The sequence below is a fragment of the Labeo rohita genome, chromosome 5 (genome assembly GCF_022985175.1).
Source record: "Labeo rohita strain BAU-BD-2019 chromosome 5, IGBB_LRoh.1.0, whole genome shotgun sequence".
In the NCBI taxonomy this organism is placed as follows: domain Eukaryota; kingdom Metazoa; phylum Chordata; class Actinopteri; order Cypriniformes; family Cyprinidae; genus Labeo; species Labeo rohita.
Window position 1 is genome coordinate 12,478,207 of NC_066873.1, and position 27,772 is coordinate 12,505,978.

Below are 27,772 nucleotides of genomic sequence, written 5' to 3' on the forward strand. Positions count from 1 at the left end.
ATATTTTGACTTTATTATTGTAATTTCTAATTTATTCTCTAAATATTAGGACTTCAATCTTAGATTAGTATTTTTTTTTTTTTAATGTGCCACTAAAACGCCATCATACAAAACCGATATTTACAGTGTGTCTAAAATATAAGTAACTTAAAGGGATAGTTCACCTAAAAATGAAAAATTCTGTCATTAATTGCTCACCCTCTTGTCATTCTAAACCTGTAAGACATTTGTTCATCTTTGGAACACAAATTAAGATATTTTTATTGAAATCCGAGAGCTTTCTGACCCTGCATAGACAGCAATGCAACTGACACGTTCAAGGCCCAGAAAGGTAGTGAGGACATTGTTAAGATAGTCCATGTGACATCAGTGGATCAACCTGTAATTTTATAACGCTATGACAATGCTTGTTGTGTCCAAAGAAAACAAAAATAATGACTTTATACAACAATTTCTTGATTAAACATTGCAAGCTGTGATCTTTTTTAACAGCATATTTAACAACAGAGTTCTCTGTATGCTCTTTAAAACTTTCAGATATTTATTATATACATGTAACATATCCATTACAACATTAGTGCTGTTTTGCTTATTTGAACAAACCCCAACAATGAAATGGGTAAAAATCCCATAGACTTACATTGGAACCACCCAGCCATATAAACACCCCAATGTATTACGCGGGGCATTTACACACCGAAGCAACTGCATAGCAATGAGTTAAAACTACTCAGGACATCTTAGAAACTGCATAGCAACACTATTGCAAGGCATTTACATCACTTACTGTACATCTAATTAAAATCATCAGCATGGTGCATTTACTCACACACACAGATCCACGAGAAGCCTTCCGCCGCATCACATTTCTCTTCATTATTCCATACAGGAAGTATTCGTCACATTCTGCTGCATGAGCCAGACGTGAGTTCTGTATGTGTGTGTGCTTGTATCTGTGTATATTTATAGTGAGAATCTTCTCTGTTGACAGAATCTGAAAGTTAAAGGTCCTAAAGAATCCAAGGACTGCACCACAAATTCCACCATGGAGGGTAAGAGCATATCTATTGATCAGTGATGTGTGTGTGTATGTGTGTGTGTGTGTGTGTGTGTGAGTGATCTGCATTTACAGAGCCTGGTAGAATGTGAGCTGATGTGTCGATTCATTGAGAGAGTGGGTGGTTATGTATGAATGAGTGAACTGTGAGCGGTGTCACTTTAAGAATGAGTTCAGCTCTGCATCTTCCTACTTGTGTATGCAGCATCCACAACTCAAATGTGTGTGAGTGTGAGGAAGAGTGCGTGCTTGCTCATTCTGAGTGTTTTGGAGAGCGGGAGAGTCTCTCTCTCTCTCTTGCTCTCGCTCTCTTGCTCTCTCGCTGTCTTGGTGGTGTTTGTGAGGGATGGATAAAAGGGGGTGCTGAATGAGAAGGAAGTAGTGAGAAAGCAGTTAGAGAAGACTGCAGGATCAGTGGAAGTTTGTCATGGAGGTTCTGTTGGTTCTCCGACTGTGTTGTAACTGCACCTACGGTAACTATATTGCGTTTTAATGCTTTGATAATCTGACTGACTTTCGATTTTTGATTGTTGTGCAGTTTGATTTAAGAATTTATTTTGTGTCCATGGTTTCTAATCAGAAGATTGAACCATTCTAGTGATCTGCTGGTAAACAGGTCTGATCTGATTTCAGTGCACCAGGGTGTCTTGTAATTGTGCATGTGCTCTGATATTCCATCGCGGTTGTAGGACCTCGAGTGTAACGGCACTTATAGTACAGATAATTCCAATTCTGCTATTGACTGGTCAATAATGCATTCCAGCAGTGCTAAAATATGCAATATAGTAACAACAGTAAGTGTGTACTTTATATGACTGCATGGTGCATATGGGGATCATTTATTAATCTTAGTTGACACTGTCAGATGGAGGATGACATGTAATATATAAGCTTAAAAGCTTCTGAAGCTTATGAAAACTGACGTCTTCATTTTTTCATGTGTTGTTCCTCATAATGCACTTCAGCCATGGCTGTATTCATAATATAGCACAACTTATCATAACTTATTACTTAAATATGCACTCGACAAAGTGTTTGACTGAAAGAATGTGTGAGATCCATGTGGAAAGAGTCGATTGGGTTTGAAACCCAATGGGAAATATGGTCAAATTTAATTTCCAAATGAATAACTGGAACTGCTCACACTGCATCAGATTTCTTTTACACGCTGTTTTGTGCAGCGTTGAGCCTTATAACCAATCAAATTGATTAATTGAATTTGGGAATGCACTGGCCAATCAGAGGCACTTAGATTATTCAGCGCTTAAAGCGCCAGTGCTGTGTTGATCACACACACTCACAAATTCCCTCATCATAAACAACACAGTGCAGATATGTAAATAGCTAAAAGATTAGTTTTGTAGATTTACTGATTATAACGTGTTTTTGCATAATGTGCAATAGACTAGATTATATAGACTACTACGTTCCTGACCAAAATGTTTGTCTGTGAAGCCAGAATTTGACATGCCCAAAACACAGACATAAAACAAAAATGTTTTTATGTGGTTTTCTATATTGATTTTAAAGGAGAACTCCACTTCCAGAACAACAATTTACAAATAATTCACACACACCCTTGTCATCCAAGATGTTAATGGCTTTCTGTCTTCTGTCGTAAAGAAATTGTTTTTTGAGGAAAACATTTCAACATTTTTCTCCATATAATGGGCTGCTATGGTGCCCTAATTTTGAATTTCCAAAATGCAGTTTAAATGCGGCTTCAAACGATCCCAAATGCGGTTGTAAACGATCCCAGCCGAGGAATAAGGGTCTTATCTAGCGAAACGATCGGTTATTTTTATTTTTAAAAATACAATTTATATACTTTTTAATGCCAAATGCTCGTCTTGTCTTACTCTGTCGAAAATCTCCCATCTCATGTTCTCCCAAAATAATTTGAATATCTATTTATAATAGGGTAATGCAGAGAAAACAATGTTGATAAACTGCAACTAACCTATAAAAGCACCTATAACAATTAACTGTACAGTATTGCATAGTACATAAATATAAATTTTTAATAGATAGGATGCTTTATTTTTATCATTGTATCCTATACCTTTAAGTGACAGACACGCATCATTGAAGACTGTATGTTAAACTCTATAAAACAACACAAGATGAACATGAAAAATGCGACTCAAACTAAAAACACACCCATTTGCAGTGAGGATAAACACGGTTTGCACCAACCACAATGTGTTTTTTGTGGTGTACTGAATTACTAAAAATCAACAGGCATTTAGAAACCAAAATTGTAAAATTTCCTGCTTAGCTTTATGTTACTCATTTAGCATATAATAAATTGTTCTATAAATTTTACTTACACTTTACTTTAAGCCTTTATATACTGCATTAATTTTCCTTGTACTGCACCTTATAATGGTCTGTACAGTGACAGTCTCAATAATAACTGTAACCATAGTTAATATATTATAAGCATTGTTACACTATGCTTTTTAAATTCTGTTATAATTATTATAATTAATTGTTTATGACAAGATATGTATTACAATGCACATTATAAATAATTATAACGCATTCTACCCTTTAATAACCATTTATAATGCGTTATACATAAAGGCTTTAAGTAAAGCGTTACCAACAGTGACCAAATGTAAAAACTGGTTGAGGAGCACTGTAGTGAATGATAGCAGGTTGCCTTTTGACTCAGTGTTTTGTTTTATGGACATGCATTTGTGTGTGTTTGTGCATTTGTATGCATTTACACCTTTGAAGTTCCTCCTTCCACCCCAAGGTGACTGGAGGATTATCTCCCACAATGCACCAGCTGCAGTCACCACAGTGATAGATGATAGACAGATAAAAGTAGACTTTAGAATGCGCTAGTGGTGAAGACAGAGGAATAATGTTATAGAAATATTGGACCAAACATCGAAGAATTGGTCAAAATTCTCCTGTGCACTTTCTCTCTCATGCAATCAGTTTTTTTAGCATTATTTAGCTGAAATTATAGACAATCAGATGTAATCAGCCCCCTCAAGAGCTGAGCTGAATCTGTGACAGTGTAAACAAAGGATGAAATGGAGCTAATGAAACCTGAGAGAAAGTGTAAGAAGTGTGGCACTTAACGGGTACACTGTTGTAATCAGGAAGATTTGTGGAAAGCAATATAAAGTACGTCAACAAAAAAGAGGTTTGGTTTAATTTTGTCTATTTATTTTATTTTATTTTTTGTAAGTTCGGCATTTGTGATATTGATTTTAAGACGAAGAGACTTTTTTGGAATCCTGCAGTCCTTCTAATTAATAAAGTATCATGGTTATAGTCAGATAATTAAAAGATTGTTAAAACAGGTTTCCGCTACAGTCAGCTAGTAGAGTCTAGAAGTAGTCAGTATGAATTAATGTCAATATCTATGTATCGACTTTGCTAATGTTTTACACATCTCTAATGACTTCTGCCACTATGAGCAACCTGCTTTGTCTATTCATATCACAGAGTGACATGTCCTGTCCAAGACCAGATTTCAGTTCTTCTCTGTCAGACCCTAGCTGATGTGACAGAATTCCCCAAACACTTTTTTTGGTATTTAGCAAAGCATAAGAACAGACTAATATTTGTCTTGTGCAAGCATGACTCAGATGGTATCAGCCCACAGTATTTTTTTTGCAATATTTGTTTTTCTCTTCTGAGGCTAGTTATGGTGTTAGACTCATAACAGTGACATTTAGATTAAATCATCTCCCAATGACACACAACTCGCAGTGCTTTGTAATCATATATATATGTGGGTGGTCTGAGAATATATGGAAAATAGGAAGATGTTTTACTGAGTTAAAAGTTTAAAGTCTATTTTGAAGCTAATGTAGAAGTATTTTCAGTTCACACATTTGACAGTTGCATATGAATTGAAACAATTTTTTGGTAAAGAGATGCCCTCCATTCTGCTTTATACTTCTGTATATACTTTAAACAGTGTATTTTAATGTATATAATAAGGGAAAATTGTTATCGGTTGCCTTTATGGAAAGTCCCTGCGATATAAGTGTGTAATCTGTCATCTTTTATAGACAGGGATTGAAAGTGATTTCATTTGATGATTAATCACGCAATGCTGTCTTGTGTGACCTTGAAAATTGGGCCACAGACACTAAGAAAAAATATACACGTGCTACCCATGGGTGTCTACAGTGCCTTCGCTCAATCACTTGCTGCTCTCTTTCTCTCATATTCTTCTGTTCCTGCTGAATATTAAACTCTAGTCCTCTTTTTCTCAGTTCAGCAGGATGAATGTATGGAAAATCAGTAGCTCTATTGATCTAGAATGGTTTATTCTGTGACTGCGTGTGAAGGGCATCTTGAAGTGTCTACGCTGAGATGTGCTTCAAGATTGTGATTGGATGTCACAACCTGAAGCGACTGTCCTGGGCTGCATTTCTCTAAACTAAAAGCATTGTTAGTCTAAGTAGTTTATAGAGAGGACTGGTGCCAATGCTACTTAGGATAACAATGCTTTCAGGAAATGCAGCCCTGATTGGTTCCCTTTCAGATCCAATCAGCTGTGATTGGCCAGGAGTTGTGAGATGGAATGAGCTAAAATCGACTGACAAGGGACTAGAATAGAAACTGCATAGCACCAACATAAAAAACTTACTGTGCAACACTTACTGTAACCATTCATTTAGTAAAACTATCATAACAACAAACACTTACAACCACTTAACAAGACTGTGGCAACCACAAAGCACATGGTAGCATCTGCCTAAAAAGCTCCAGGACACAAAAACACGTAGCAGTCCACTAGCAACCATCCAGAACACCACAACATAGCAACACCGTAGCATCCACAAAGAACACCTCAGCAATAACCTAGAAACCATCTAGTAACACTATAGTAACCACAAACTCCACTGTAATCACAACGAACACTGTAGTAACTGCCTAGCTAACACCCACATCACCATAATCTATAGTAACCACCTTGCAATGCCCTAGCAATGACCCTGAACACCATAAACTATAGTAACCACCTAGCAATGCCCTAGCAATGACCCTAAACACCATGACCCATAATAACCACCTAGCAACAACCTTGAACACCATAACACTAGTAACGACCAAGCAATGCCCTCAATGACCCTGAAAACCATAACCCATAGTAACCACCTAGCAATGACCCTGAACACACCATAACCTGTTGTAACCACTTAGCAATGCTCTAGGAATGACCTTGAGACCTTGAACTCCATAATTCGTAGTAACCACCTAGCAACCACCCAGAACTTTATAACTCATAGCAGTTGGCTAGCAATGCCCTAGCAACCAACTAGCACACTGTAACAATCACAGAGAGCACCCTAGCAACTGCCTAGTTACCCTTCAGAACACCATAATCCATTGCAACCACCTAGCAACTAGTTAGCACACTGTAACAACCACAACAACTGCCTAGTGACCACTCAGCACACCATAACACCTAGCAATGTGCTAGCAACCAGTTAACACACTGTAACAACTTTAAAGAACACCCTAGCTACTACCTAGTGACCAACAGAACACCATAAGCACATAAGCAACCACCTAGCAATGCTGTTGCTGATGACACCATAGCAACCACAAAGAACATCCTAACAACTGCCTAGTGACCCCTCAGATAACCATAACCCATAGCAAACACCTTGCAACCCTAGAAACAAGTTAGCACACTGTAACAACCACAGAGGACACCCTAGCAACTCCCCAGTGACCACTTAAAATATCACAACTCATAGCATTCATGTTGCTTCTTGTTTCTAACACCCTAGAAACAAGTTAGCACACTGTAACAACCACAAAGAACATACTAACAACTGCCTAGTGACCATTCGAACACCATAACTCATTGCAACCACCAAGCAATACCCTAGCAACCAACTAACACACTATAACAATCACAAAGGACACCCTAGCAACAGCCTAGTCACCCCTTTGAATATCGTATTCTATAGCAACCACCTAACAATGCTCTAGCAACCAGTTAGCACACTTTAACGACCCCAAAGAACACCCTAGCAACTGCCTAGTGACCATTCCAAACACCATAACTCATAGCAACCACCAAGCAATACCCTAGCAACCAACTAACACACTATAACAATCAAAAAGGGCACCCTAGCAACAGCCTAGTCATCTCTTTAAATACCTTAATCTGTAGCAACCACCTAGCAATGCCCTAGCAAAGAATTAACACTTTGACAACAACAAAGAACACCCTAGCACCTGCCTTGTGACCATTCAGAACACTATAGCTCATATCAACCACCAAGCAATGCCCTAGAAACCAGCTAGCACACTGTAACAACCACAAAAACAACCTAGCAAATCCCCAGTGACCACTCAGAACATCACAACTCATAGCAACCACCTAGCAATGCCTTAGAAACCCCCCAACACACCATAATTCATAGCAACCACCAAGCAATGCTCTAACAACCAGTTAGCACATTATAACAACTACAAAGAACACCCTAGCAACTTTCCAGTGACCACTTAGAACATCACAGCTCATAGCAACCACCTAGCAATGCCCTAGCAACCAGTTAGCACACTCTCAACACTGTAGCAACCACAAAGAACACCCTAGCAACTGTCTAGTGACTACCTAGAACACCATAACTCAGCAACTAACAGCAACTAAATAGAAATGCAATAGCAACCTCCCAGAATGCCATAACTCATAGCAGCCAACTAGCAATGCTCAAGGAATCAACCAACAGCACCACAGTGACCACTAAGAACACCTTAGCAACATCCTAGCGATAATCCTGAACACTGTATCCCATAGCAAACGCCTTGAAGTGCTCTAGCATCCACACAGAGCACACTAACATCTTTCTAACAACTACCCAGAACAACAAAACAACCACTCGGCTAAACGCTAACACTCAGAACTTCTAACAACCGCAGCAGCTTTCCAACCACCCAAACACTGTGGCGACAAGTTTTGCATGGACAAGCAAAATTCCACAAATTTTGCCCTCAAACCACCATAGAGAATGCTGATAAAGCCCTGTAAATGCCAATGCAAATGAACACTGGCATGTGAGAGACAAGACTGATTACTCCTTTTATATATCTTAACTGATAAATGATGCTGTAGTTTTCCCTTATAAATCTAGTAGTTCACCTCACATCTCTGTTCTCCTCAAACCTTTCTCTCTCTCTACTGTAATCCGTCAGCCTTGCAGAGACTCATGGGAAATATGCCCTGTCAGAGAGCTCCGTTCTGTTGCAATGTGATTCTGTAATTAGATGAAGTGAGCGTGAGTGAGAAGGGACTGATGGGAATCATTGTCTATTAGAGTGAAAGACAGCAGGGCCACCACAGGACCTGCTGTACCCCTGTCAAACAATGAAGATGTGACTGTAGAGAATTCTCCCACTAGTGCTGTCAAAGAAATGAGAGGCAAAAGTCTTTCCTGAACATTTCTCACAGGAAAGCCTTATCTGAATGTGTGTCGGTATACTTCTCAAAACTGTGTAGCAGTGCTTCTCATGTGTACACGGTACTTTGTGGAAAACAATCTGAGTCTGACCTTGATAAGCAGCAAGCAGAACGATATTGTTGGAATCACTTTCGGAACTTTTATGCTGGTAAACATCGACAGCCAATCAGAATCCACCTGACTTTAAAGAGCATCTGCAGCTCATCCTTATAATACAAAATATAAAACAGATTTTTATCTGTATGTCTGAAATAAAATAAAAATTGTCCTATAGTGGCTAATGAATTAAAAGCCTTGCACATTTGATAAAATAACTTACTTCTGTATTTCAAAACAAGGTGGATAAATGGGAAAGAGTAGCGAGCTTGATTTAGCATATATGATATAAGGTGTTCATATAGCATTGCAGTGTTGAGAATCACAGATATGGCTAGGAAGGGCATGATACTGTGAGCTGACAGATATGTGTTTCCTCCTCTCTCAGTCTGTCAGCTTATTGAGAGTGTGTGGATTTACAGAGAGCTGAAGACATAAACTGAGCCTCCTCTCAGTGTTTGCATTCATTTGTCCTGGATGCTCATATTTGTGAAGTGCTCAGAGATGCTGTTATTATCCGTAGTGTCTGGCTGCTCAGTCAGCTGTGTAATAGAGTTTGGGAAAGGGTACTGTATTTCTTTCTTTCTTTTTTTTATTTTTTTTTTTTTAGAGCATTTGTATGATTGGAAGTATGAGTGTTTTGTGAGCTGAGATGCATCTTATGCAAAATGATATTTCATAACTTGTGATGACTCTATAATTCATTTTTTAATGTTTGTCTTTGCAGCTCTCCTCTACAAGCCTATTGACCGTGTCACTCGCAGCACTCTGGTCTTGCATGTGAGTCTCTTTCTCTATATATACATCTATTGATTACAAGTAATCAAGTTTAAAACAGTAAGGTCACCTTTACTAAGGCAAATGCACAGGCTGTTATGTTCCTGACATCACACACTCAGCCTGCTGTTATTCACACACATGCATGACTGACCTTGCAGTGTTTCTAGTAAATCTCTTTTTGTACTGCATGAGTCTTACAGTTCAACAAGGTTAATCAAACGTAGTAGAGATTTGGTTTCCATCAATCAAAAACAGCATGCACTTTTGATTTGTTAAATTGAAAATTGTCTTTACACGTTGATTAACACGTTGATTATTTGCATATTATCTGTGATGACATTTTGGCATGTACAGATATTCACCTGTAAACTATAACTGTGTTCTATATCATAAAGAGGCACTCCGATTACCAAATTCTGCTGTTTATAAAGATCATCATATCCTTTACAATACAGTATCAACCTGTCATACCTGCCAAATCCAGATGTCAGTAGTACACTGTAAAAAATAAAAAATACAATTTGTTGAGTCAGCTTAAAATAATTTGTTACCCTGCTGCCTTAAAATTTTAAGTTCAGTCAACTAAAATAAGTTTATTCAACTTGAAATGTTAAGTTGTACTAAGTAACAACTTAGATATTTGTGTTTGCTAAACTTAACAGATGGGTAAGTAACCCAGCTGCCTTAAAATTTTAAAATTTTAATGCCTTAAAAGTTGATTCAACTCAAATATCTAAGTTGTCACTTAGTATAATTTGACATTTCAAGTTGAATAAACTTTTTTAAATTTTTGAAAAAAAAATTTCCGAAATTTTGGGGTATTTTGGAATTTTTGAAAAACCTACTTTTGCGAACTTGTCCTAGGTTTTTTGCCCAATCGGTAGAGATGTTCCGATACCCTTTTCCTCTTCCCCATACCGAGTACTGTTCCTATACCTGGGTGTGTATCTGTATATACAGCTGCAGATTTAGTACTACTAGCCCTGTATGAACTGATGGAATTATTTTATGGTGTGCTTTAGACTTAACCCTTAATAAAACATGAACAAATACATACAGTGAACTAGAGTATTTTTATTATCTGACATACATTTGACAGTAATATTATTATTCGTTTTTGAAAAAGAAACTGAACTTCAACTTCTGAAAGCAAAGTTCAGATGCAGCCACAAATCTAACACTGTTACCTGAAAAAGGTATTTAGTTTTACAATATAACTGTATAAAGAATCTAAAAAAAATGTTAATAGCAAAAGTTCAGAGACTATGTCCATGATAAACAATGGCCTTAAGAGAGAAATGCTTCTTAACGTACATTACATAATGAAAATGTGTTTTTTTTTTATTTGTTTTATTTCATTAAATAATAATTTAAAGCTCTCTCTCTCTCTCTCTCTCTCTCTCTCTCTATATATATATATATATGTATGTATATGTGTGTGTGTGTGTGTATGTGTGTGTATATATATTTATCATGTCTGTGAGGCACGTATTCGCAGATTTTCTTGTTCAAGAATGAGACCGCACATCATGTTTGTTTTCTTTACTTTATAAAAGCACTGTTTATAACGTTTTGTTGATATTGTGAGTGTACACAAATAAACGAAGTAAGTATAATAAAAAGTAAAAGTATAATAATATTAAATTGTTTCCACTGAAAGAAATGCAAGTGATTGCACTGGCACCTCTATGTCCTGCAAAGCAGGCTCCAGCTTCCACTCTCCACACAAACGATTGGATATGTGCCTAATACCACACATTTATCTATGTTTAACGTTTAAACTAACACTGTTTTATACTTGAACTGTTTTATATCTATATATTTTATTTTAGGCAAGTTGTGGTGAGAAGGCAAATGATCACACAGACTATGAACAGTCTTCCGCTGAATGCTGTTTGTTACTTTAAAAAAACAAAAAACAATATTTAGCGAACAAAAAATGCTCCAAACATTTTTCTAAATTAACTGAATTAAACTAAATATAATTACTTTGCCATTACATACAAAATTGAACTATTTTAGTAGCTGAAACAGAAGCATAAGCTTATTTGGGAGAAGGGGAAGAAATAGGTGCTAATACTTGTGCCACCCCTCGAAATTGCAGCATGGCATATGAGACATGTCACCGTTTTACTGGCTGTTTAGACCAGTCTGACATATTACCAAACAGCGGACATACTGCTAGCACATTTGTACAGTATTTATTCTTTGCTGCTCTAAACAGTGCTTGTGGCAACACAGCACAACATCCTGTGTTTGCATTCTGAGCAGCAAAGAAGAGTTGATATCTGATCTTCAGCCTTAAGCAAAGCTAGTGGGCATAACTAGGTGCTGTGAGGAAATGGTATCGGATCGGTACATGGGTTCTAGTACTCAAAGATACTGATGCCAGAATTTTTGTGATATCGGTGGCATTTCTGATACTAGTATCAGAATCGGAAACATCCCTACCGATTGGAACTAAACCAGTGCAGACAGATTCTCTGAAGAATATCAATAAATATCAAAAAAGTTTAACTTTTAACTTTTCGGAAAGATGCGCCAAATCATTTGAAAGGGGCAGGGCAACCTTTAGTAAAATGCTTATAACTCCTGAATGGAATTACATATCTTCGCCAAACTCAGAACACCTATTATACAAGGTTAAAGGAGAGCAATCAGAAAGAAACTCGGTGGGCCTGTTTGACATGGCCCCAAAGGTCTGTGAGAAATTTGAAAGAAATCGGCCACTGGGGGGGGCCATATCATGTTTTTTTTAAGGGTGTAAACGATTGTACATTGTGTGGTTTTCGCACATACGCGTGATATTCGTATCATATGATAGAACTCCTCATTCTGGACAACTTTGCCTCTGGAACCACTGCTCTCAATCAAATCATTTGTTAAATGATCGTGAAGATGTAAAAAAAAAAAAAAAAAAATACTTTTTGCGAAAAATCACTGTGGTACAATTCTCTGGACTCTAGGTCAATAATTATCGAAAAAATGCTGAAAATTAAAAAATTAAAATTTGGATTTCCCAAAAAATGCTTTTTTAAATCATTGATTTGGTGGTTACAGTCTTGCTAAATAATGTCTTTTTTCATATGTGCTTAAATGCACTTTGAACCCCGATAATTGCTGTTTGCGGCTAGATTTTATTCTGATAGTTGGATTATCTCTTAAAGAATAAGCATACATTTCAAATGTTGTCTGTTTGTTTTATTCTTTTTCAGGATTTGTTGAAACACACTCCTAAGGATCATCCAGACTTCCCTCTACTGCAGGATGCTCTGAGAATATCCCAGAACTTCCTGTCTAGCATCAATGAAGAGATCGACCCGCGCAGGACTGCCGTGACCACACCGAAGGGAGAGGTGTGTGACTTTGTGTGTTTACTGGATGTGACTAATGGAGAGAGGCTATTCTGTATACTCTAATGTATGTGCAAAATTATATTTAGATTAAAGCCTCTTTGAGGTGGGTGAGGTATCTGTGTCTTTATATGAGTGCTCTCACGCCTGCTTTATTAATAGCTTTTGATTTGGCACCTTGCATTTTTTCTAATTCTTGGTTTCATTTTGTGTAAGCATTGTGAACATACCAGTGTCACTTGTACCTACAACAAAACCATCAAACCAAGACCACCTCAGTTGAGACTTACTTTATTAAAAAATATGATTTTCTTTTTTTATTACCTGACTATTTCATTAATCAAATTAATAATCAGCAGACTAATCAATCAAAAAACTTGCTTGGAGAAATTAACTAGCTAGTTATGACTGTTTCCTGAAACTGTAGTATTGACAGTATAGGACTGTCATTAATGACATCATTAAATCTTTTGTTAATTCATTGGTTTGTGAATAAATTAATGTCAGATTACAATAGCTCCTTTACATGGACAACAGAAAGTGGTTCACTTAAAAAAAAAAAATTGTGTTTATATGTATATGTAATGCATAAAGTGCATACATACACTTCTTTTTGCATGTGGTTCAGTCAGGAAGCAGCATTCTATATATAATGTCATTTCTCTGCAATGCTGCTGCAAATAACGAACATGGCATCTAGGGACTACTTTGTTATTTTTGTTCTCTGCTGTTTTGCTTAAAATGATATAAACAATTGTGAAATGCGTTTTATACATATGGGAAAAAAGATATAGACTGAACCGCATGATAGCTTATATCTTATGAGAATTAACTATTGAAGTCCACGTCATACTAACAGGAAACCATTTATATAGCCACAGGTGGAGAGCTTTAGTTCTAACCACAAAGTTTTGTAATGCTGTTTGCTAATGCTCATTGGAACTGTGGTTTCAGGAAACACTGAGCCTTTGAACTATATTAGTAACAGCGGAACTTGTGACCACTGACCAACAAAGCTTGTAGGAAACACACCTCTAAAAATTAAGCAAGTTTACTTACATCAGTTGAAATTCATCTTTATTATTTATTTTCTCTTTTTTTGGCACTCACACTCAAAATGGAAGTGTAAGGAGGCAGAGTTTGTAAACATTACTCTACAAAAGTGTGTAAAAGCGGCTTCATACGTGTGCATAACAATGGTTGCAGACAAGCAGTCAACTTGTTCTTGAGTATTCATGGACTGGCTTTGACCGTTCCAACGTGGCGGACTACTTAAAGGGATAGTTCACCCAAAAATGAAAATTACCAAGCCATCCTAAGTGTATATGACTTTCTTCTTTCAGATGAACACAATTGGAGTTACATTAAAAATGATGCTTATCACCACGATCTGCTCCAGTGGACGCGTCAGAGCCGTGACACACTGCAGACGTGTGCAGTGTGCATAATGTAAAAAAGAATGCGTTTTTCGAACCACCAAGCATAAAATACCTCCAAAATAAAATAAAGACTTTGTAAATAAGCATAATAGGACCCTTTAAAAAATTTCCTGGTTCTTCCAAGCATTATAATGGCAGTGAATGGCTGTTGAGATTTTGAAGTCCAATAAAGTGCGTTCACCCATCATAAAAAGTGCTTCACACAGCTCCAGGGAGTTAATAAAGGCCTTTTGTAGTGAATCGATGTGTTTGTGTTAGAAAAATATCTATATTTAAAACTTTGTAAATCATAATCTCTAGCTTCAGCTAACTGTTGTACACGCATTCATGAGAGAGTGGCGTTCCAGTGAATGTCATAGGATGTAGGTGTAGCATAAGCTCTAGTGAAAAGAGCAAGAGAGAGCAAAACAAAACACCGGTCACTAATTAGAAGTATGAAACGGGGAATTGTAAAGAAAAATGATGGAGAATTTTGATATAAACCAAGAGGAAACTGGTTTTCCTTTGCTGTAAACAAAACTTGGTTCTCACGAAACTCACCGGAGTTTACGTTACACCTACATCCTACGTTATTCGCTAGAACGCCACTCTTGTGAAAGCACATACGACAGTTAGTGGAAGCTAGAGGTTATGGTTTATAAAGTTTTAAATATGAATATTGCATTCACTTCAGAAGGCCTTTATTAACCCTCTGGAGCCATGTGGAGTACTTTTTATGATGGATGCACTTTATTGCACTTTATTGGATCTCAACAGCCATTCACTGCCATTATAAAGCTTGGAAGATTTGAGACATTTTTTAATATAACTCTGATTATATTCGTCTGAAAGAATAAAGTCATATACACCTAGGATGGCTTGAGGGTGAGTGGATCAGCTGTGTTAATGTGTTAACTTCATCTCACCCTCACTTTTCTTCATCACACTTATTTAAAATAAATATTTGACGTTTGAGTGTCAGCACTTTTTAATGATCTAGCTGTACAGTGTCACTGATGAATTGTGTAACTGCAGACAGGGTCCGTGACCTTTGCTGCCCCTCGGTTTTCCAGAGCGCACATGTTCTGTGTGTTTCTGCTCTGATGAGTCCACAGGAAGTAACGGTGGGTGTTTATGTCTCCGGCAGGTTCGTCAGCTGGTGAAGGATGGCTTCCTGGTGGAGGTGTCGGAGGGGACGCGTAAACTCCGTCATGTCTTCCTCTTCACAGACCTTCTGCTCTGTGCCAAGATGAAGAAGACCGCAGTCGGGTATGAACAGGGACACTCACACTTTCTCTCTCATTTAATGTTTTACCCACTCATGCATACATCACTCTACATTAGATGAAGTGTTTTGATCTACAAGCTTATTTGTGCAAGCCTATTTGTCACTCTGTTGTTGTCATGGTTACAATGTCAAAGACAATGTAATATTGATTGATAGCTGCTGTTATCCTGATGCAGCTCTGTGTTTCTGTAACTAAAGCTTCCCAGGAGAATAACGCCCATATAATGTGTATAGAGAATACCAGTGCTCTTTGTCCTGAGTACTAACAGAGACTGTGAAGTATTCAGCATCTTAATCAGACTGAATTAGGCCGGAGAGGTTTTTAATTGGTTGTTATGCATGATGATGAGCAGATTATATTTCACTGTGAAACCATCATAATCATCTCATAATAAGAGCGCATTATCAAGGATTTTCGCAGTGGAAACAAATTTTGATTCCTGAAGCGTGTGTGAGTGTGTGCATACTCTACATACTAGAAAGTGCTTAGATTAATTGGTTACATCAGTCTCCACAAAGGCATTTCCTGTCAGGACAGGAAGAGAAAGACATTATGAGGCATGTGTTTGTGTGTTTATGAACAGGAATAGTTTAAACACTTTATCAGGAGTGGCTGATCCCCATAGACGCGATTAACCAGTAGAAATTTGTCAACCGGTAGCGATTCTTGACCATAGTCTCTATTGAGGTTACACGCTCATGTGACGTTGCTGTGTTGCATGGTCACAAAAAACACATTTGCATGCGTTTCTAAGCATTCCTGTTTAAAAACAAGTGATTTTAAGCCGTTGAAATGCAGTAAGCAGAAAAGAGAACGGATTTCACTATATGCACTCGCTGTCTGAGAGACTGTTTCTGACCACTGACGATGCTCACAGAGCACGGGAGTACTGAACAGAGTTATATTTGCCACTTTGTAGGCTTTGAATGGTTAAATGCACACACTTATGTGTCAAAATGCCTGTCTTTGCAAGTATCCTTGTAAACTCAGTAATTTAAGTCTTAAGTGAAAGCAAACAGCTGAGAAAGGAAACATGTGTAACAGTATATTGTATTTGGGCAGCTCTTAAAGTGACAGCAGTCTGTTTGTTATTTATGATAATCAAACAACAAAAGAGAGAAAATCTCTCACTGCTCTTTACTAAATCACTTTTGTAACTTTTATAAGATGTATGTATTTATATTATTCTTATTTAATCGCTGACTGTTGTCTACTTGTCTTCAGTGATCTTGAGTTTTTTTGTACAACAGCTAAGATTACGAGATTAAAGTTGTAATATTTTAAGAATAAATTCTAAATTACGAGAATAGCGTTGAAATATTTATACAATAAAGTAAATTATGAGAATAATGTCAAAATGTTTAGAGAATAAAGTCAAAATTAACAAAAATAGTCAAAATATTTTGAAAATAAAAGTCAAAATTATGAGAATTAATTCGTAGCAATTACGAGATTAAAGTTATAATATTTTGGATTGGGAGTACCGAGAGATATTGCAAAGTCTCCATAGACTTTTACAATAGTGTGTTTTTCACGCTTTTAATGGATGTGATAGATCTCAGTTTAAGCTCCATATGAATCAGTCGTCATTCTGATTACAATGAGACATTTGTTTTATTAAATTAGCCTACAGTAGTCAACATTTAAAGTGGATCAAAACCTGTTATCAAAGTTGTCCTAAAACCAAAACAATACCTGTTCTTGTCTTAGGACAACTTTGATGAAGTGTTCCTTCACGTTTATATCATGACATGAACTTTAAATATAACTTATGTTAATGAGTTGGAGTCCACTTCAACCTTTAGAACCTTTTACTGTTTTTAATTAAATACATGTGAGGAATGAAAAGTTGGATGCCAGATGTTTTTGTGGAGTAGGTGGTAGAATTTTCACAAAGAAAACAGAATAAAGAAAGAAAACATATAATTTAATGAAACTAATGACATCTCAACGTAATCAAAAAGACGATTGATTCACATGAATGTCACGCCACATTAGAGAATGTGAAAAACATGTTATTGTAAAATGTGAATTTTTTTTGTATTCTGCTATAAAACTGACAGCTGAGGCTTTGTTTTATATTAAAAGTACCAAAAGCACAAAGCTTATTGCTATTATTGGGTGGCTGGTGCACTACATATAGGCCTAAGGAAATGGTGTTATCAGGCCTACAACGGAAACATCAAAACATTTCGACTTTATTTTCGTCATTTTGACTTTAATCTCTACATTTTTCAATTTTATTCTCAAATATTTGGCATAATTCTCAAAATATTTTTACTGTATTCTCAAAATATTACAACTTTAAACTTGTTTTTTTGTTTTTAACGTGGCACTAAAACTCCATCATGTTTTTGTGATATTTAAACTGGTGACATTTATGAAAATTCTATGGTATCAAACATTTTGATATCATAAAGACTTTATTTAAAGCAAAACTCACTATTGTGTCGTATAGCATTATCGTGAAATAAAATTACTCATATTGCCCACCGCTACACTTGATAATGCACTTAAATGATATACTAAATACACAAATATACTAAGGTTGTCAGTTTAATTTAGTGTGTTTAGAAGAATTAAAACAATAAAAAAGCACAATAAATGATGCTCCTACAGTATTTGATATTTAAATGTTTTTGTGTGTGTTTATTTGGCAGGAGGCATCAGCAGTACGAGTGTAAATGGTACATCCCTCTGGCTGATCTGAGCTTCCAGACTCTGGATGACTCGGATTCTCTCCCTCACGTCCAGACGCTCCCTGAGCATGAGATCGAAGAGATGAAGATCAAGATCTCCTCCATCAAAAGCGAGATCCAGAAAGAGAAGGTACAGTTTTCTCTCACAGGTCACCAAACACACATCTGCACTCTGGAAAAAAGGAAAGTGATGCCATAAAAGAACCATTTTTTTCTTAGTTTAAAAACCTTTTGAAGTGCCTTTTCTGTTAGAAGGAACTATGAAGTTCTTCACTTAATTGTCAGTCTTGTTCAATCTTACGTCAATGCATTACTTTGTAGACCTCTGTTTGGAATTAAGAAGAAAGTGGATTTTGTAGTTTGTTTACTGATGTTTGGCATTGCTGAATGAGAACACAAGTCACTGTGATGAGGACAGTTTACATTTAGACAGATCTTAAACCGCACGCTTCCATTGTTTAACCGAGGTCAGCACGGGACAGCGAGGCAGTGCCTCACACGCAGAGGAAAGGTGAAACCCTTACTCTCAGCTTCACCAACGTGGGTGACTCTGCTGTGTGAGTGGGATTGTTTATGTTAGCTGACATTGAGAGAATCGAACGAGTTCCCTTCTGAGAGCACTCGCTCCTGGGATTGTCAGAGTGTCTCTTCTGGGAGTTCCTTCTGCTCAGAGCGATTACTGCACCACAGAGTCATGTTGCCCATTACATTGTGTCAAGATATAATATAACTTCGACACGCACACACATGCGCTAACGGACTGCGCAGTGGGGCTCTGGAATCTTTAATTAGCTGTGGAGGCCTGATAACATCATTTCCAGTAATGCTCATACACACACAATGAGAGGATGATAGAGTCGGCCCTAATGGAAACTCTCACACAACACACAAACGCAGTGTTACAAGCAAAAAAACACAATTTCCTTTGAACTGACTTCACAAACAAATTTCTCCCTCACTTTCTGTTTGACCACATGCCATAGTGACCGTATTTTACAGTTTCAAATCATAGTCCCTTCATTTTTTTGACGCAAAATAATTTTCTTTACAGAAACTAATTATCTTAAACCAGAATTATGATTTCACCTGGAGAGTCATCAGGTTCACATGATCATCAGATCAACATATATACAGCCAACAGATTGGAATATTCCAGTTATATTTAAGATATTCCACATAATTACTGTTTTTACTGTTTTTGATTAAATAAATCCAGCCTTAGTGAACATAAGAGATTTAAAAAAAACATAAAATAGTGACAGTAAATGGTGATGATAAAAGTGACAGAAAAGATTATATATATATATATATCATTAAAATATATGAAAGTATAAATATTTATATATTTATAAATATATTTATATATGTATCAATTTAATTTAATTATATTTTAAGATATTTTAAAGATATTTTAAATTTAGATAATACTTTACAATTATTTTTATACAACAAATGCAACCTTGGTGAGCATATAAGAATTGACCAAAAAAAGTTATATATAACATATATAACATTATCAAAGTTCCATATATTTTTCAAAAATGTAGAAAAATGTACTAATATTATGAAATATAATTGCAAATTAAAATATCAGTTTTCTATTTTAATATACTTTCTGAAATATAATTTATTTTTGTGATGCAAAGCTGAATTTTTATCAGCCATTACTCCAGAAATCAATCTGATATGCTCATTTATTATCGATGTTGAAAATGTTGGACAGTTGTGCTGCTTAATATATGTTTGTATATATATATGTGTATATATATATATATTATGTGTATATACACATATATATATATATATATATATATATATATATATATATACGTGTATATATATATATATTTTATTTTATATATATATATTTTTTTTTTTTGGAACTTTTTTCAGGGTTATTTGATTAATAAAAAGTTAAAAAGTACAGCGTTTATTCAAAATAGGAATCTTTTCTAACAATATTAGTCTTTACTATTACTTTTTAGCAATTTAACACATCCTTGCTCAATAAAAGTAAGAAAAGAAAGAAAGAAAGAGAATTTATTGACCCCAGACTTTGAACGGTAGTGCATATTGTTACAAAAGATTTCTATTTTAAATATATTCTGTTCTTTTTAACATTTTATTCATCAAAGAATCCTAAAAAAGAATCACAGTTTCCGAAAAAATAAAAAATAAAATAAAATATTAAGCTGCACAGCTATTTCCAACATTGATAATATATACTTTGATAAATCAGCATATTAGAATGATTTCTGAAGGATCATGAAGACTGGAGTAATGATGCTGAAGATTTAGCTTTGCATCACAAGAATAAATTCTGTTTTAAAGTATATTAAAATAGAAAACCACTATTTAAAATTGCAATAATATTTCACAATATTACTATTTTTTCTGTGTTTTTAATCAAATAAACACGACCTGGCTGAGCAGAAATGTCTTCTTTAAAAAAACATAAAATCCTCCTGATTCCAAACTTTTGATCGGCAGTGTATATTTGATATTAATTGTAAAAAATGCAAAACAGAAACATTTTCCGACTTTTGGACCTTATTGTACACAGTTGGGATTTCAGTTTGCACCAGTTATCTAGCTCCGTGGATCTCTTGGTTTTTCCATAAACTCTGTTCTGAGAGTAACAAGAGAGAATGAGAAGGAAAGAGAGGGCTAATCAGAGCAGGAAGTTTCTCTGATTGAAATGCAGATTACTGATTACAGTCATGATGACTGATGCCTCATGCTGGCTTCTGTGTATGTTACTATCTGAGAAACACAGACTGACAGATGTCCCGGGCATATTTTGCCTGTAAGCACATTTTTAATGCACTAATATCAGATTGATTTGTGTGTGTACAGAAAGCACAAAAGGGTCAGAGTCGTAATGTGGATCGTCTCAGGAAGAAGATGAACGAGCAGGAGTCGTGTCTGCTGTTACACTCCCCCACCATCCCATTCCGCATCCACAACAAACACGGCAAGGTACGACACGTCGCACAAGCGTCTGATTTATCGTGCTATATTCTGTGTGGGAGGCCGGTGAGATATTGAGAGTATATTTGACTGATATGATTTCTTTTAGTGTTGGAGATTTCACTAAATATTTTCCACTTAAATGTTGGGTTTCTACTGTTTATTGCATTCCAGTAGAGGGCGCTGTTGTTATTCTTGAACTCACTTTCTCTGTTTCTCTCTCTCTCAAGAGCTACTTGTTCCTGCTGTCCTCAGATTATGAGAGATCAGAATGGAGGGAGAGCATTCAGAAACTGCAGAAGAAAGGTTAGATAACTTGTTCTATTAAAACATCAGACTGTTCTCCTTTACCATATCACTTCATCATTACAGAATGACACTATTCATCGTTCCTAAACTGACCCCACTACCACTCCAGTAATGCTCTCTAAGGTCCACTAGGTTTGGGGTCCACTTGGTGGGCCTCAGCAAACTTAGCAAAATGGCAGCAAAATGATTCATTTATAAAAATTTGAAATGGGTTATATTAAAATATATAACTTAAAATTATAGTAAGCTCTTACTTACTATTGATTTATTTCCACCTGCTTCTGTAGTCCTGCAATTTTTGTTTTCACATTTGTTTTTTTTTCACATTTATTTTATTTTATTTGATTTGATTTGATTTGATTTGATTTGATTTGATTTGATAGCCATAAAAAACATGTGCTGCATTTCCTGTTTAAATTAATTACCATTTTTTTTTATTTTATTTTATTTTATTTTATTTTATTTTATTTTATTTTATTTGTTTTGAGCCATAAAAAACATATGCTGCTTTTCATGTTTAAATTAATTACCATGATTATTTTATTTATTTTATTTTATTTTAGAGCCATAAAAACATGTGCTGCATTTCATGTTTAAATGAATTACCATGATTTTATTTAATTTTTATTTCATTTTATTTCATTTTAGAGCCATAAAAACATATACTGCATTTCATGTTGAAATTAATTACCATGATTTTATTTCATTTTTATTTTATATTATTTTATATTAATATATTGATTATTTGATTATTTGATTTATTTTATTTTATTTTATTTTATTTTAGAGCCATAAAAACATGTGCTGCATTGCATTTTTAAATTAATTACCATTATTTTATTTTATTTTATTTTATTTTATTTTTAGAGCCATAAAACATATGCCATGGTAACTTTTCTCATTTTCATTTAGTGGAGGTTTTTCATCTAATGTTTATATTTTATTTAGTTTCAGCTTTATTTTAATGAACAGAAATCTTTTTAATCGTTTTAATTAGTCATAATAATCTTGATGTGTAGAGCTCACTGTGTGTTTGTGTGTTTTTCAGACCTGCAGGCCTGTGTGTTAAGTTCAGTAGAGCTGCAAGTGTTGACCGGCTCCTGCTTCAAACTCCGAACTGTCCACAACATCCCCGTCACCACCAACAAAGATGGTAGGAGACACATATTTCCACATCCACAAACAGCTCTATGCATTTTGATTCAGTGCTTAGTAGCTTATATGAAGGGTTAAATGCAAATGCTGAATCTGCATCTGAATTTACAGTAGAGGAGAGTAGTGATATCAGTTTCAATTAATATCAGATGTCCAGAAATGCATATCTCATTTGTCTTTGTCTTGAGGAGAACTTCAATAAAAACAGTACAGCTTATCCTCTTCTTCCTTGTTTCTTTCCCTTCTGTTTCCAGTTAAATTCCTCAAGCTCCTCATCATAGTAGTTTTTATTTGCACTCTCTACCCCAGTTTTTTTCTTCCTCAATTTCTCATCGCAGTGAAGACCAAATTGGTTTTTCAGAAATCTAGGTTACAATCTGGTTTTACTCTGCTGATAACCCGTGCCATGTTGAGGCTGTTTTTATTCACTTCTAGGCAGGGCAGCTTTTCAGGACTTGGCTTTTTGTTTTCGTGTGGACTCTGACATGTTTGGATGACATTAAAGCCATCTGTCCATCACCTCCCACATGAAACCCCAGTTAGCAGAGCTAGAGTCAGTCACCATCAAACGGACAACACTCTCTTAGTATGTGTTGTTCACTATTTGAAGAGTAATAAGCACAAACCAGAAGCGAATTTTAGGTTTCTATAAAAATATTCATTTTTTAAAGACTGCCGCTGCCAGGCCGTGTCCGGCCCAGGGGTTTTGAGTTTGACTTGTGCTGTAAATAATAGGTGTGTTTACTGTATCTGTCTCTTGTAAGTGACACACAAAGAAAGACCCCCTCTGATCGTCCCCTGAACCCCACAACATCCCTCCTGCTATGAAATTTAAGATGTAGGGAGTGAGGTGAAATGAGGAGCAGCTGGTGGAGGAATGTAACCCCTGCCACATACCCTCACATACATCCCCCGTGAACCCCATATACACACTCTCAAATACCCTCTTTCCTCTGGACACCAGCAGTTTGAGCTGACAGATCAGGCCTGTAAGGAACGTTTGTCTTCATTACGAGAGAAACAGTCTGACATTGAGAGCTCTTAGATGGAGGGGGACAGTAATTAAATGATGGCCGGCTGCTGTTTTGTGCTCATTGGCACAGTGAGAGTGTTAAGGCCGCTTCACGTGACTCGCATGAGGGTTTAGGAGAGCATCAAGCGCCGCTTTGACCTCCACATGAAAAGGGTTGTAAATAGTGTTGTGGAAGGGTGATGTTGCAAGAAGTGGAAATGTTTAAACAGTTCAAGTCTTGGCAGTTGCTTTGATACATCAGAAAAAGACCGGTTGAATGTGGGTTCATGAAATGTTGCTGTTTCAGGGTGCTTGTAGTGAATTTAAATTAGTTAGGAACTGAGGTACCAACAGGAATATGAAGGATTTAGGCTGTCAAGATTTGTTTTCAAAGGGATAGTTTGCCCAAAAATGAAAAATCTGTCATTAGTTACTCGCCCTCATGTCGTTCCAAACCTGTAAGACCTTTGTTCATCTTTGGAACACAAATTAAGATATTTTATAAGATATGTAAATGTCTTTCATGTGAAATATCTTACTCCGGTCAGTACTAAATAAAAAATAACATGCATTTTGAATGATTTCAAAATTTTGGTAACATTATTAACATTTTCCCTGTTGAAAAAAACAGCATATGCCGATTAGGTAGGTTCTGATGCTGGGATTCTGGTTTTAGCTGATCCTTTGCTGGTTTATGCTGGCTGTTTGCTGGTCCTTAGCTGGTTTAAGCTGGTCCTGGACCAGCACATAACCAGCAAAGGACCAGCATAAACCCGCTTAAACCAGTATCCCAGCATCAAAACCTACCTAACCAGCATATGCTGTTTTTTTTCAACAGGGTTGCAAATTCGGCAAGGTGACCTCAACTGTATATCAAAGGTCCTTAAAGGTGCTAGTTCATTCAATTTTAGAGTTTAATCAAACTTCTTCTGGACTGAATGATGAGACGTAATTTGATTCTTACTTCTAGACTGGATTATGATCACGTCCACCAACGTGCTCAGGTCTGTGATTGTTTGCTCACTCATGTGTTGTGTAGGTTCAAAGAGCTTCTCGGCTAGTTTACTTCCTGCTAAATAAACGTAGAGAAAGGGAGACTGCAACTTGAGCACTGCCACCCACTGCTTCTAATATTGATACAATAAGCCATTCTGTGTGTGTGTGTGTGTGTGTGTGTGTGAGGGTCGGTCAAGGCCACCCTGAAGTCACGACTGGTTCCGAGGCCCAGAGACCCCTCACATACAGCAGGTTTCCCCTCAGGACGAGATCATTTAAGTCCAGAAAAATCTTCTTGTTCTCTGTGGCTTACCATAAATATTGTTTTCGTGAATCATGCTTTTTTAACCCACTTCACATGATGTTAAACGTTTTCGGTGTGGTTATCCAAACTCATGGTTTTAGTTAAGGCAGCTGTTGACTTTTAGTTATGTGACACTGTTTTCATTCACTCTGACATCTGCATTCTTTCCACCAGCACTAATTACAGAGTTCTTCATCAGTGTTTCCAGAACAGAGCAGCCAAAGTCAGGCGGTTGTGACACTTGGTTTTATTTGATCTGTGTGTAATAGATCTTGCAACTTAAGCAAAAAGCACATTTATACATTTTTCTGATTAGAACTGACCTTTGACTCTTTTCAAGTCAATTAAATTCTTAGTCAACCTGACTTTACTATTACTCTTTTACATTGCTAACCAACTAATATGACTTTTTCAGTACTGATATGAAAGCTGCTATCTAGACACTGACGAAACATTTTGGACATATGTGAATAAAATGCTTGGAATTTTTTTCTGTACAAATATAAATAATGCTTATTTATACTGGTTTTGTGTGCAAATGTAGTACATTTACACATTTCTTTACAACACTAAAATAATAGTAATAGTAATAAACATAATAAAAACTCACTTTAACCCTTCAACTGTCACCGTCCCCTCTTTGTTTACTTCACCATATTACAAATAAATCCTAATCTAATCATGACAAACTATACTGGAAATATATTGGAAAGGTCTAAGACTCCTAAATAGATATTTTACCATATTTTTGTGTTACAAATTATGTAGGAAAAGTAATAGATTAATATATGTCAAGAGTGCAACTTAAAAAAATTGACATCATAACATGAGTTCTGACCTTTGTCACAAAAGACTTTCTTTGTAGCCTTTTTCCCTATCACGTTTTAGAAATTATATATCACTTCAAAACATAAAATCTCAAAATTCATCCTTTAAAAGGCATTTTAAAATCGGACATTGCATTACCATGGAGAATGCACATTAAAATTATATTACAAAAATTTAAGTCTGGATAGACTTTTTTATGTCTGTGTTCAAAAATGGGAGTGACAGTTAAAGGGTTAAAAAAAAACTTTTATTTTATTTATTTATTTATTTATTTATTTATTCATTCATTAATTAATTCATTCATTTTTACTCAGGGCTCCAACCTCATTGCAACATTTCAAAAATGAATGAATGAATGAATGAATGAATGAATAAATGAATGAATGAATTATAATAATAATAATAATAAAATAATTTAAATTAAATTAATACATTAAATTAAATATTTTTTATTTATTATATAATTTTTATTGAGTTAAGCCAGAGATTGGAGGCAATATACAATATACATATAAACCATTAAATCTAATAATAAAATCTAAATAAACTTCCTGACCTCACTAATGGCTATTTGGTTGTTGGATGAGTGGTAGACTGCCTTAACCACTGCTAATTTCAGCATGTAAGTCAGGCTCTGTTGTCTGTTTATAACCACATTCTACAGAATCTCCGTGTCTTATTTCATGTTGTAGAAGGTAATTTGAGTAGTGTAATTTGCATCAAGCCCTGTAATGGATCTGAGCAGTCCAAACAAATACAACGATAGTCAGATATTTATCACCAGTCCAGCACAGAAATGGACCACACAAACAGGAGATATTGTGTAAGAATAGCACTGTTCACATTACAGCAGACATGCACTCACCAGCTGCTCACATACTTACTGATGAGCACTGAGGAGAGAGAAACAGTGGTGACTGGATACTAGTGCAGGTGTCTTCTTTCTCGATTCCATTCGTGCAATCTTGAAAGAGCCTTCAACCTACGCTTGGGTGGTCTGGGCCATTTCTGATTTTTCTGATTCTATATATGTGTTTTAGCAGCATGTGGGTGTCTAGACACTCGCATGTGTGTCTTTTGTTATCGGTCACTAATAGGCAGGAAAATAGAGGACGGTGGGTAGATTAAAGAGGGAGTTGCTGAAAGATGACTAAAGCAAGGAGTTAGACACTTCATAAATTCATGTCTTTCTCGCACACACACACTTACTGAGTGTTTCTTGTCTCTTCCAGATGAGGAATCTTCTGGTCTATACGGCTTCCTGCATGTGATCGTCCATAAAGCCACAGGCTTCAAAGAATCTGCCAGTAAGTCAAAGTGTCTTCCGTTGTACTTTTTTTTTTTTTTTTAGTTTTATAGAACATAAGAATAGACAAAACACATTTATCCTGCATAATAAAGGATAACGGAAACAATTCATTTGTATAAATCAGCATTTCCCAAAGTGTTGTCTGTGGCCCAGTAAGTATTACAGGGGAGCTGCAGCCCACACTTTAGAAAATGCTGATCTATACAGATGTATTGTTTTATCACGCTGAGAACAAGTAATTGACCTCATATGTTGGGTATAAAAGAAGAAAGAGGAAAATTGTTACTAAGAAACTACTCTGTTTTTTCAAGTGTTCACCTCAGATGAACTCTTCATCAGTTAGCTGTAGACACTATTGCGTGTCACTGCAGCAAGTGTGCTTAGAGTGCAGTAGTTGAGCGATTAGTATATAATATGAGCAGTTTACAACAGAACATACTAGGGGAAGTACCCTCCCACATTTAAAAAATGGAAGTAAAAATCTCATTTATTTTCTGTTTAGGGGAAGTGATTTTAAAACTGTCTCTTTTAGGCAAAATATATATGATATTTAGGCAAATTAAGAAAAATGTTCATGTTCAAAAGTTTTCACCCCCAACTCTTAATAAGTAACAACACAGTATTAAGAATCAAGCGTATGTAAACTTTTGAACAGGGTCATTTATTTTCTTATATGTGACCCTGGTTTACAAAACCAGTCATAAGGGACAATTTTTTGAAATTGAGATTTATACATCAATTGAAAG

General features: G+C 35.9%; 1 protein-coding gene across 3 annotated transcripts in view; it reads left to right on the forward strand.

Moving 5' to 3' along the window:
• The window catches only part of abr (ABR activator of RhoGEF and GTPase), a 191,447-nt gene that overhangs the window by 96,687 nt on the left and 66,988 nt on the right, over nucleotides 1-27,772 (forward strand). For all 3 annotated transcript variants that reach the window (XM_051109096.1, XM_051109097.1, XM_051109098.1), the window contains 9 exons: nucleotides 992-1,052; nucleotides 9,332-9,384; nucleotides 12,600-12,740; nucleotides 15,303-15,424; nucleotides 18,105-18,273; nucleotides 21,000-21,122; nucleotides 21,344-21,419; nucleotides 22,471-22,575; nucleotides 26,950-27,024. In XM_051109096.1, coding sequence (XP_050965053.1) covers nucleotides 992-1,052; nucleotides 9,332-9,384; nucleotides 12,600-12,740; nucleotides 15,303-15,424; nucleotides 18,105-18,273; nucleotides 21,000-21,122; nucleotides 21,344-21,419; nucleotides 22,471-22,575; nucleotides 26,950-27,024 — 925 coding nt within the window. The remainder of the gene's footprint in view (nucleotides 1-991; nucleotides 1,053-9,331; nucleotides 9,385-12,599; nucleotides 12,741-15,302; nucleotides 15,425-18,104; nucleotides 18,274-20,999; nucleotides 21,123-21,343; nucleotides 21,420-22,470; nucleotides 22,576-26,949; nucleotides 27,025-27,772) is intronic.